Source organism: Podarcis raffonei, chromosome 1, assembly GCF_027172205.1.
Source record: "Podarcis raffonei isolate rPodRaf1 chromosome 1, rPodRaf1.pri, whole genome shotgun sequence".
Classification (NCBI taxonomy): Eukaryota; Metazoa; Chordata; class Lepidosauria; order Squamata; family Lacertidae; genus Podarcis; species Podarcis raffonei.
The window spans coordinates 53,949,239-53,962,392 of record NC_070602.1 but is presented as its reverse complement, the minus strand read 5'-3'; the positions used below and the strand labels follow the sequence as shown (position 1 = coordinate 53,962,392).

At 40.4% G+C, this 13,154-nt stretch overlaps 2 protein-coding genes across 3 annotated transcripts in view; one reads left to right on the top strand and one right to left on the bottom strand.

The window, feature by feature from the left end:
- The window catches only part of LRRC4C (leucine rich repeat containing 4C), a 625,819-nt gene that overhangs the window by 492,118 nt on the left and 120,547 nt on the right, over window positions 1–13,154 (bottom strand). The window lies entirely within an intron of this gene.
- LOC128403021 (uncharacterized) lies at window positions 199–3,223 on the top strand. The gene is made up of 2 exons (XM_053367588.1): window positions 199–1,464; window positions 3,204–3,223. The coding sequence occupies exons 1-2, from the start codon at window positions 273–275 to the stop codon at window positions 3,221–3,223; spliced, it is 1,212 nt and encodes a 403-aa protein (XP_053223563.1). The 5' UTR covers window positions 199–272.

The window sequence follows — 13,154 nt, the reverse complement described above, 5'->3', positions numbered from 1 at the left end:
GGGTAGCTCCTTAACAATCTTGTTCAGTTCTTTTTTGTATTCTTGTGTGGGGTCTGAGTTCAATTTTATGTAAAAGGCGGTATTGGAAAGTTGTCTGTGAGCCTCCTGAATGTAGTCAGTTTTGTTCATGATGACGACAGCTCCACCTTTGTCTGCTTCTTTAATTATAATGTTTGGGTTTCAACTCTGCTGAAAGGAGAGCCATAGAAAACCTCAGAAACAACCCAAACATTATAATTAAAGAAGCAGACAAAGGTGGAGCTGTCGTCATCATGAACAAAACTGACTACATTCAGGAGGCTCACAGACAACTTTCCAATACCGCCTTTTACATAAAATTGAACTCAGACCCCACACAAGAATACAAAAAAGAACTGAACAAGATTGTTAAGGAGCTACCCCCACACATCCAAGAACAGATCCTCACCAACACACCAACAGAACCTCGACCAGGAACTTTCTATCTTCTACCTAAAATACACAAACCAGGAAATCCAGGACGCCCCATCATTTCAGGTATTGGCACTATTACAGTAGGTGTCTCCGGTTATATGGACTCTGTTCTGAAACCATATGCCATCAGTGCTCCCAGCTATGTACGTGACACCACAGATTTTCTGAGGAAAATACAATCTTTAAATAATCTTCCCAACAATACTATACTAGCTACTATGGATGTGGAATCTCTGTATACCAACATCCCACACAACGATGGTTTACAAGCTATAAGGAACACCATTTCAGATAAAACTACAGCGGACTTTGCCACCAAACTCTGCCAATTTGTCCTTACCCACAACAACTTCAAATTCGGTGATGACCTGTTCCTTCAGATCAGCGGCACAGCAATGGGCACCCGCATGGCCCCACAGTATGCCAACATCTTCATGGCAGATTTAGAACAACGTTTCCTAAACTCCTACCCACTCAAACCTCTCTTGTACCTGCGATACATTGACGATATTTTTATCATCTGGACACATGGTCAACAGACCCTAGACACCTTCCACCAGAAATTCAATGATTTTCACCCCACAATCAACCTAACAATGAATCAATCTATGCAAGAAATACATTTTTTGGACACTACTATAAAAATACAGGATGGACGCATAGACACCACCTTATACCGTAAACCAACTGACCGACAAACATATCTACATGCCTCTAGCTACCATCCCAAACATACCAAACAGTCCATTGTATATAGCCAGGCACTACGTTACAGCCGTATCTGTTCCAATTCTACAGACAGAGACTCTCACCTAAGAGATCTACAGCAAACCTTTTTAGAACTAAAATACCCAGCAGATGAAGTTAGACAACAGATCAACAGAGCCAGACAGATACCCAGAGAGAACTTACTGCAAGACAGACCCAAAAAAGAAAATAACAGAACACCTCTAGTCATCACATACAGCTCCCAAGTTAAAACAGTACAACGCATCATCAGAGATCTACAACCTCTCCTGGACAAGGATAGTTCTCTTTCTCAAGCTCTGGGAGGAAGACCTTTCATTGCCTACAGACAGCCACCCAATCTTAAACAACTCCTAACCCACAATAATACTACAACCAGACGTAACACGGACACTGGCACCAGAGCCTGCAATAAACCCAGATGCCAACTTTGCTGCCACATACACCCGGACAACACCATTACTGGCCCCAACAACATCACACATACCATCTCGGGACTATTTAATTGCTCATCGTCTAACATTGTATATGCCATCAAATGCCAACAGTGTCCTTCAGCTCTCTATATTGGACAAACAGGCCAAACCTTACGCCAAAGAATAAACGGACATAAATCGGACATCAAGAATCACAAGACAGAGAAACCAGTAGGAGAACACTTCAATCTCCCAGGACATTCTATACAAGATCTCAAAGTAGCTGTTTTACTACAAAGGAATTTCAGAAATAGACTGGAAAGAGAAGCTGCTGAATTGCAACTCATTACCAAACTTAAAACCATGGAGAGACCTGGTCTGAACAAAGACATTGGATTCTTATCTCATTATAAATGACAAAGCTATTTTTCACCTTCTCACCTCACCCCTTGCTTTTTCCTGTAAGACCTATTGCAGTCGTTAAGAGTCGTCAACAGGCTCATCACAGTTATCTGCCAATCACCCATTCCCACCACCCTTCTGAGTAATACCCCTCCCCACCTTCTCACTATATAGAGGGATCTGGCAACTTCTGTTTCAAGTGTATCTGAAGAAGTGTGCATGCACACGAAAGCTCATACCAAGAACTAACTTAGTTGGTCTTTAAGGTGCTACTGGAAAGAAATTTGTTTGTTTGTTTGTTTTGAGTATGGCAGACCAACACGGCTACCTTTCTGTAACTGCAACTCTGCATTGGCATTCACATTTTAGTAGAGTGGGACAAGATTCATCCTTTTTATGATATTGCAGAACGAGCACATTTCGCAAATAACATTCTATTATCTTTTTGTTGTTTTAAATTTTGTACTATGTCTTTCCCCCCATTGGTAATTGCTTCAAGATTTTATGCAGTAAGCAACAGATAAATAAACAAATAAAACAATAATGTCAAATGAGCTGCCAAATCCAAAACCAGCAGGTTAGAATGTGGGAGGGAGGGAGAAATATCAATTTTAATTAGTGAAAATCTGGACACACAAGTTGTTGAGTTTCCCCCCCCCCCAAAGAAGTTTTTGAGCTATTTTTAACGAAATTCACCAAAATTTACACTTCTGACATGGGTTGCCTGAACGTTTCAGTGATTTCCGCCTGGACACTGTTTCTGACAGCCGAATCCCAGCTATGGTCAGGAAATTCCAGATGTATGGCAACCCTAATTTAAGCCTCCTTTGCAATATTTTTATCCTAGCTTCCAGAGTTTGATAAGGAAATAGGACATGGCTGTCAACTGCCCAAACTGATCTGGACACCACAAATTCCAGAGTCTATCCTGGCTTCTGTCTGAATCCCAGGTTGTCCCATTTTGGCTTTAATGAGAATGGGCGGAAGGGAGGCTGTGCTCTCGTATGAATCACCTGTCTCCTGTGGGCACACAGCCCGAAAAGACACATGTCCCACTTTTCCTCTGAGGCATGTTGGAGGGTATGATAGGAAGGTTTTGTCTCCAGTGGAGCCAACACTTCCTCTGATTTGTCCTTGGCATGCCCACAGAATAACCCTCTTTTTACCCTCTCTGTTACGGAGCAGCAACAGCAGAGAAGCTGTAACAGCAAACCTTTCTGCTGCTATTGCTCCAGGGAGACCTCTTTCACTAGACCTCCCTCTCTAAGGGCAGAAGTTTCTGCCACCCACCCATGGATAAGGAAATGCACCATAATATATGTATGCTACCGCAGTGACACAAAACAATAACTGGTTTCATTTCTTGATTTCTCTTTATATTGTTCTCAGTCTGGAATCCATCTTGGAAACTCTCCCAAAAGCACAAATCTGGTGAAAACACAATTTTAGCTTTTCTAAATAAACACTTTTGCCTTTGGGCCTCTCGGTGGCAACCATATAAACATCTCCTTGTTGTTGGCATCTGTATATCTTGAGAGACAGTGTAAGAGTGTGCCATTGGGAGTAAAGACAAACTGTTGGAGAGTTACAGTGCCTGTTGTGGCTTTAGAGATCAGTACAGGAGAGACATGTTTGGCTGCAGTTGGGGCAGATGAAGGTGTCCTGTTTTGTAAATTATCTAATGAAATACATTCTCAGGGACCATAGGATTGCAGCCTCCCTTAAATCTATGCTATAGATCCCCCCATCTTTAACCAATGGATGAAAACTCAATGTTCAGTTTTGTCCTAAAAGAGCTTGAGAAGATTCAAGTAATGACTTTAATGTCATCATTAATATCCTGTTTTCTGAAGGCTTCTAATGTAACCTTGTAATCAGGCTCCAAATTCTAATTCTAAGTTAGAATCCATCTCAATGGAGTTTTGTAAACGCTTCATTGGCTTCAATGATTTTTGTTTTGTTTTGATAAAAGCATTCGTATCACAGCACATCATTGTGCAATCTCAGATTGTTGTAAAGAGAAATAAATTCTATTTTAAGAAGCATTATTTTTGTAATTGAAGCTGTCCTTCTATCCATAAATGGGAAGCTTTAAATAATTTAAAATGGTTTCATCCCTGCTTCTCAACTGATTCTGTGATGTCAGGCATGCAGCACATTTGCTAATGAGTAGTCTAACATTATACAGCGACATTTATTATGTAAAAGAAACAGTGTTTTTAGATTAAACATTTAATTCTGGGTTGCTTACAATAGCAGGAACTCACATTAAAATGGAAGGGAATAGAGGTTACACTTCGGTCAAGCGTATTAAAGTAAGATTTTAAAGAGAGTCAACGAACTGGTGCTCAATTTGGCTGCCAACATTTCTCTCTCTGCTCTTTTCAAGTTCAGGATCTATGTAAGAAGAAAACAACAAACGGAATAATGGATTTTAGGGGGAGGGGGGAATAAAGCAACTTCATACACATGACCTTTGTTAGCTGATCTGTAAATTGGTGCAATATTTTCATTTTACAGCTCAGTGATAATATAAGGCTTCTAGCGCCTTCCCCATTTTACAGCTGAACAATCAAACAAACTTTTAATACTGAAAGCATTTGTCTGATATTAGATCTGACTATCAGGTGAAGGCTGTGTTTGGAAATGGCCTATAAAAACTAAAAGCAAGGATCTTCGGCCAAACCAGATATTCAGGTCCCTCTCATGTTTGTTAAACACATGGCTGCCTCATTCAGAAGGTTGGGGGGGGGTCTATTTAGCACAGAAATGAAGTGTTGAGGAGTAAGTAACCCCCACCCACTCCTTTTATGACCTTGCTGCACTCTGTCACTGTAAGCAACCCTCCCGCTTTGTGAGATCAGTGAAGGAGATGGAAAAACTGCATTTAAAAAAGAATGAAGCACAAGCAAATTAAAGTGGGAAGAGGTTTCATTTCTCCTGTGTGCTACATTTTGTGAATGGGGGACAATATTTGCTTGAAGTATACAGTTAATTTTTTTAGGGACGTGGGTGGTGCTGTGGGTTAAACCACAGAGCCTAGGACTTGCCGATCAGAAGGTCGGCGGTTCGAATCTCTGCGATGGGGTGAGCTCCCGTTGCTCGGTCCCAGCTCCTGCCCACCTAGCAGTTCGAAAGCACCTCTAAGTGCAAGTAGATAAATAGGTACCGCTTTATAGCGGGAAGGTAAACGGCGTTTCCGTGTGCGGCTCTGGTGCTGGCTCGCCAGTGCAGCTTCGTCACACTGGCCACATGACCCGGAAGTGTCCTCGGACGGCACAGGCTCCCAGCCTCTTAAGTGAGATGAGCACACAACCCTAGAGTCGGTCACGACTGGCTCGTACGGGCAGGGGTACCTTTACCTTTTTATACAGTTACTTTGCACAATGAATCCAAGGCTGGATCTATACAGATATAAAAAATGCTCCCGGGGGGGGGGGGGGCTCCCAAGGCAATCTGCCATGGACTCTGGATTCTGCTCTACAGCGCCATCTGGTGTCACATTTTTAATTACATGTTTTAATGTTATAAATTGACCTGTGTAGCTGAGTCCCAAGTCTGAAACTGGAATTGCTGGCTTCAGCCCCTGCATTGCAGCAAGGGTCGGGGCGGCGGCGGCAGCAGTGTACAGTGGGCATGGGGGACTGTGGAAGGAATATTGGGTTGGTGACTGCACTCACTTTTTGCATTCTTCCCCAGTAACATGGTTTTTCAGGTCTGCCTTTCAGGCTAATTTTCCTTTAGAAACTCATGCTATTATCACTTATAAGTGTACAGGTGGAGCAGGTCCAATGGTGCCATTGAGCAATTTTGGATGCTGAAGCTAAAGGTCTTGGAAGCTTCTCCTGCTCCCTTTAGATTGCAATGAGTTGCACTTCACTTCAGTTGGCAGAATCAACAATGCCAACCCTTTTAAATTGCTTAGGAAAACACATATTTAAAATAAACATTATAACATGAGCATCTATAGCCATGCATATAGGGTTTTTTTGCATGGAAAGTTTGGCTGGTTCATGATACTAATGATTACTTTACTTGGTGCGGGGACTGAACTATTTATAAATTAGTTTAAGACCAAGATTGTGATTTTTTGCAAACACAGTCCTACAGTAGATATAGATGGTGCTTGGATCAGCAGGCCATGGAACAAACTTGCTTATTTAGCTACCTGGGTATATTCTTTCATTAAATCTTCTCTTGGAAGTGTCTTATGGAAGCAGTGAAAGTAAAGAAACAGAAAACCACAGGGGCATTGATGATGTCCTATTATGATAGGGGTGGTCAACTGAAGATTGCTAAAAATATTTGGTAGCGCTTGCCAGGGTGGAGGGGCCTTCAGAAGAGGAACAGTGAAAGAACATCAAGAAAAGGCAAAATATTGCTGGGACAATGCTAACAACATTTATTCAGAGAGTTTCACACGTTGCTAGGTGGTATCTCAAATTTATAGATCACTTGCTTCTTTCTTTTAGCTGCTAAGTCATTATGATCTATAACTTTCAGTCTCTGGGCTGGACAAGTAAAGAAAAAATGTTCCTATAAAGCAAGGTATTATTAATGTCAAACCAAAGACCAATGAACCATTATCCTCCAAAGGAATTGGAGAAGGTAGCAAACGTTGTTGAAACAGTAGAGCTCTCAAAGGTTACTTATCTTCTCATCATTACGTGGAAAAAGAGAACTGAGAATAAAACTGATATATACCTTTAAAAAGAAGGTTTGCTATTCTTGAGAATAAATTAATGACTGTGTTCAGAATAAAAATATTTAGCACTGACCTCTGCAATATGTCAAGGGATACTTGTATCATATCTTATAATGATTCACTTCATTGCTTTGGATATTTTTAAGCCACTGGATACCCATATTTTGCTAAATTTTTGTAGCCAACATTTCCTCAGGTTCTTTAGGTTGCAATCTTATACACACCAAGTCCCATGAAATTCAGTGGAGCTTACTTTTAAGCAGACATGCATAGGATTGCTCTATAAGACTAAACCCTTTCCAGCCTTGATGTATTATAACAGCAGTGTTTCCCCTTGTCTATTAAATCAGTGTGTGTCCCCCCGCCCATGCTCAGTTTCCTTATCTGCGCATTCCCAGGTTTCCTGATTAATAAGTCTCAGCAAACACTATTAACCTAGCATTCTCGTTAATAATCAGCTGCATTTCCTACAGACCATAAAATGTGCTGTAATTGACAGGCAGAGAGTTGCATTTTTAATAATATAATCTCATTTGACAGCCGTCTCTCTGAAATCCCTTCTCCCGCATTCCCACACTTAGGTTCAGAGCTGCAATTGTTGTTGCTTGACCATTTGAATCCTGGCAGAGAGACCTGACTTTTAAACATTTCAAATAAGTCTCTTCAGCATGCTGCTAATATCAAATGTTATTAGGATGGACAAGCTGCTCCTATACCTTACAGTGGCACAAGGAGAATGAAAGGACAGTGTGGTTTTCCTCCAGCCTCCCCTTTTTCTCATACTTTTTTTTGACGGATTTAATCTATTTGGATACTGACTAATAAATAAATAAATTTTAAAAATCCAGCTGCAGAGAATTACAGAATGGAACTAGAGTATGTTATTTAGGTTTTTTTTTAAGTTTTAATTTTAGCTCAATACAGTTCTAAGTTTACAAATACAGTCATACCTTGGAAGTTGAACGGAATCCATTCCGGAAGTCCGTTTGACTTCCAAAACTTTTGGAAACCTGCAGCCAATCAGAAGCCCCGTCAGACGTTCGGGTTAAGAAGAACCTTCACAAACCAGAACACTCACTTCTAGGTTTGCGGCATTTGGGAGCTGAAACATCCGAGTACCAAGGCATTCAGGATCCAAGGTATGACTGTAAAATAAAATAATATAAATGATTTAGGTAGGGCAAATTCATGGCCACCTACAGTTCGCAGAAGTAGGAGATGGTTGAGGAATTGGAGCGGCTTGTGTGTGTTCTTCTTCCCAAACTCCATATGTTGAGTGAAGGGCTGATTGGGAAGTCAACTTCACTCCTGGAAACTAGTCCACACAATCAGAACCCATAAATACGCTGGGTCCTTCTTCAGATCTTTGTTTGGTGCCTAGTGGTCTTGAGGGTGGAACCAGGAAGAGGCACACAGGGCTGATCCACTTTAGTCACATAGAGTTCCTTTCACAATAAATTAATCTACCTATTAATTTTGGCAACTGCTGTGGGTCAAGTACTTCACAATGAATGTATAAGGAAGGGAAGATCATGGTTTTGTGACAGAGCACATGCTTGGCATGCCAAAGTTACAATCAAACAATCTTATCATTGGGTCCATCTTGCCCAGTATTGTCTACACTGACAAGCAGATGTCTGAGCCAAAGATGCCAGAGATTGATTGAGGACCTTGGGTATTATTTATTTATTTATTTGCATGCAAAGCAACTGCTCTATCCCTGAGCTAAGCCCTTTCACATATTGGCATTTCTAGTTGAAAGGCTCTCAAGCAATATGGCTCAGCCTCTTTGCACATCAATTGCACTATAAAATACTCTATACTCTCCCCAAAAAGCTGCTCCAGGGGGCTGGAGAACCTTCTAGAACAACATAGGAGGTAGTGCAGGAAGCTGAAGGGGCATTTGATTAAAATGGCATTGCTTGTTTTGCTTCATATTGTCAAACAGCAAGACTTGATTGGCTACACAGCAGATTAAGATGATCCCATTCACCCCACAACCCCTGATTAACCACATGAAAATCCCAACCAATCAAGGAAATAATGGTGCTGAGAAAGCAAAATGCAATCAGAGTAAGAATAAAACAGAAATAGTGGATGGCTGAGAGAACTGTTTTGTTTCTTCAGAAGCAGCCCATTTGGCAAAAAAAGAAAGAAAAGAAAATGAAAAAAGACCATAGAAAAATTTAGATGCAGCCAGTAGTTTTAGGTTATTTTAATGGACTATAATTTAATTGAGAAAAACTAAGCATTTTGACCCAATAGACAGAGAAAATGCAATTGCTAAGATAGAGGAAGGAATACAAAAACAAGAGCGTGCACACAAACACACAAACCTAATGTTCAGCTTCTGAAATAATATACAAAACAGGTGTGTTTTTCTAACCTGTTTACATTGTTTTCCAGCTTGACAAGCTCCAGAGTCTGCTGTGCTTTAAATTTTTTCAGATATATGCCTCTCAAGCAAATAAAGACATCATTCATTTTTATCCCCCCATATATTTCGAGCACAGCTTCACCTTAGGGAGTAGCAACATTTTCCTTTGGAATCTGTCTCTTTTTCTAAATGGAAAAAAGGCAATTTCTAGAGGACAATTACTGAGCCCTGTATATGAACCCAAATATTCTGAACTTTCACAAGTTGCCATACAGTATTAAATACAGCTGATCACAAGAAGCAAAACAAACAGAAATCTGGACCTGCGGCACCTATCCCGCTGTGATGACAGCCTGCAAAGTCAGCCTGTTTGGATGAATTGCAATGGAAACAAAGAAAAATAGTGAGAAATGAACCTTCCAACACAGATCGCATCCCCCACTCAGTATTTCTGAAATTCCTTGGCCTGACCCTCAATAAATGATGTCAGTGTGACACCTAGTGGCAGTTACCAAGTTAACCCTCCATAAGAATACAAATCATTTTTGCATGCCAAAAGATTCATGACGCTTTTTGCCAGGAAAGGGCAGTTGAACTGATGGAGGCAAAAGCCACTTGCACTTTTCTGTTCAAATTCCAGTCTATAAAATATGGGCAGCCCTCTTATCAATGTGGTCTTCAAAGGTCAGTTACCTTTAACTTGGAAATTATTTTTGTCTTGGTTTTGGCTCAGCATCCTTAGCAATCATAAGAATATAAAACATAAGAACATAGGAAGCTGCATATACAGCTTAGGCCATTGGTCCATTGAGCTCAGCATTGTCTACTACACTAACCGGCACTTGCTCTTCAGGGTTTCAGGCAGGAGACATTCTAAGTTCTACCTGGAGAAGTTAGAAGAAGAGTTTGGATTTGATATCCCACTTTATCACTACCCGAAGGAGTCTCAAAGCAGCTAACATTCTCCTTTCCCTTCCTCTCCCACAACAAACACTCTGTGAGGTGAGTGAGAGACTTCAAAGAAGTGTGACTAGCCCAAGGCCACCCAGCAGCTGCATGTGGAGGAGCAGAGACGCGAACCCGGTTCACCAGATTACAAGTCTACCGCTCTTAACCACTACACCACATCTGGGACCTTCTGCATAAAAAGCAGATGTTCTACTACTACTGTGCTACAGACCTTCCACATCAGAATCAGATGGGCCTCCTGCTTTTTCCAAAAACATTTTGCTTGCAATGTTTGCAAAATGGAGGAGGAGGAGCAAGAAGAGGAGGAAGAGGAATTGTTCTCAAGCTTGGTGTATGAGGCTGGGTGGGGAGAGAGGCTTTTGGTGATAGGTTGAGCTTCTAATCAGTAGCAATGATTTTATCAGAGTTCTGTAATCACAGTGCTTTGGGAAGGGATGTTGAGATGATGTGTCACATTGTTCTTGAGTGTTCTGTGGTCTTTGCTAGTTCTGCTAGTGGTGTTTGATTGGATCACGCTGAACATCCAGTTCCCTCTGCCTCTGTATCACATGCCCACATAGCACTTATTTCTGTGAGTTTTTGTGCCAACTGAGCAGAGCACAAGCCATAAACCATAACTCTCCACCTCCTCTCCCCATAACTCTCCCCATAACCCTCTACCTCCCCTTCCCATTCTTCTGGCAAGTCGCAGATTATTTTTCTAGGGGCAATGTATGCCATTTTAATGATAAAATTGTTGCCCAGAAATGCACAGGGTTGGGGAAAAATTTCTTTCACTTACAACACTAAAGGTGACACCAGACTTAATTTGACAGGTGTCTTACTCATGTATCTCTCTCACACATATGTCTGTTTTCATAAAAGTCTCTATATAAAGCAATAGGGGGTGATTAAGTGAATCTTTATCAAGCACCCCAGAACTGTAAAGGTTGTCCATGCAGAAAAAATACTGAGAATATTCTTCTGAAATTTGGCAGCCTCAAGGTTATCAATGCATGGATGACAGTGGTCAGGCTATCGCTGTCTAGGAATGGCTACAGCTAGCAAAGCAGACAGACCTGGTAAAAGGCCTAGCCACAAATGACACTTGGGCTTCAAAGTGACAGAACTTAATCTAGTAATACCCCCAAGCTATAAACTTGTGTCTTCTACTTTTTTATAATATTTTTCATTAATTTTCCATTTTATAATATTTAAACACATCTTCATTAACCACTTTACTTCTTTTGCTCATATGAGTCTGTCAACTTCCCTCCCTCCCACCTCATGGTTTTCAAAATTCATTTGTATATCATAGCATTTATACATTTTCCATTCTACGTTTCACTCATTCAGAATATCACAATTTTAAAATAAAAATAAAAGGGTAGTGACAATTATCATTACAAGTCTTCTTACAACCCTGCTAGTGTTGTTAATTGCTTACAATAGTCCTTCAAGTATTATATAAATTTACTCCAGTCTTTTTGGAAAGCTTGATCACATTGGTTTCAGATTTTTCTGGTCAGCTTCGCCAATTCCGCAAAGTCCAGCATCTTCATCTGCCACTCTTCTTTCATTGGTATTTCTTCTTGTTTCCATTTTTGGGCTAAATAGACTTGCGTCTTCAGAGGGAGTGTAACCTCATCCGAATTGGGTATCTTGTCAATCTCTCAGAACCACCCACCCCAAGAGCCTCCATCTTCCTAGGATTCAGAGGGTTTATTGACTCTCATCCAGTCCACCACCGCATTCAGACACCAATCTGGAGCTTTCACAGCCTCTCCTGATTCAGATATTATGGAGAAATAGAGTTGTTACAACATCAGCATACTAGAGGAATGCAAGAGTAATTAAAGAGATTCCCATGTTCCCAATAAAGATCAGTGGAATGTATTTCCAAGTCTATGTACATAGTCTTGGGCTGTAAGGATGGGGAATCCTGCTGTGGCATTTAATAGCTATGATATGAGATTAAATAGTAAGCACTCTCCCCTCTTTACAAGTCTCATATTTCATTTATTAAATTAATTTAATCCTTCCACAATCTTTTCTCTGTCATACTTGTTAAAATATGCTCTAATCAAAATCTTGCTAAGAAGAGTTAGATTGATCAGATATGTTGTATTTTTCATTAACTCTGCTACAACCTCATTTCTTTGTGAATGCTTATTTGCAGAGCTTTTTCAGTACATACAAAAGACAACAAAAAGCATGTGAATTAGGAAATGATGTTTCAGGAAAGCCATTGCAAATCAACGAAGAGAAACATATTTAGTTATATGTCTCGATGTTCCATGCAACAACATTCTATATAATGTATTACCAATATACAGTGCCCATCATAATCAGCTGTCTCCATTCATTCTTGCAATACATCCATTTTTTTCCATCCTTGAAATAAATGCCAGGTAAAATTGGCAAGTAACAAACAACCTCCTTTGCTTATTCAAATATATTATCTTGATCTTGATCTGAGTTCTGTTTTACCTTGATTTCAGGGCTTGGAAAAAAATATCTTTAAAAACTGGACCAGTCATTCCAATTCCAATCCCTTCAGAATTAACTAACCATGTTTAGTTAGTCAGTTATGTCAGAAAAATATGTTTCTATGGTAACAAAACTAACACAGTGAAAATATCAGTTTTCAGGGTGGGCAGTGATCTCATCAGAAGCTCTTGGTAAGATTTGTATCTAGCAATGGTCAGCCAAGCCAGGTGGAAAGACAAGAAGAGTACAAGGAGGGATTTTAGTTCACCAACTTAGACTCTGCTCCACTGAGCACTCACACATGGCTTGCTCATCCCAGCACTTTTATAGGTTGATAGTGTTCACTTTTATCAGTAAGCATGATATATTTCCCCTTAAGATTTTGCAATTTCACCTGTGGAATTTCATTCTCAGATAGAGGAACTATTGTGACCTTAGCTAGCAGTCTTAGGACCACCTGATGATATTGTTGCAGTCAAATGTAATTATAGGTAGGGTATTTATTTTCTACAGGACTGGCAAAGGCTAATAGACTAAGGTAAAACAGCAAGGGCCGCTAAGGAAGTAGGAAGGGAAAATTCGGTTTTCTGGATATAGAAAGTTACTACAGAGTGGA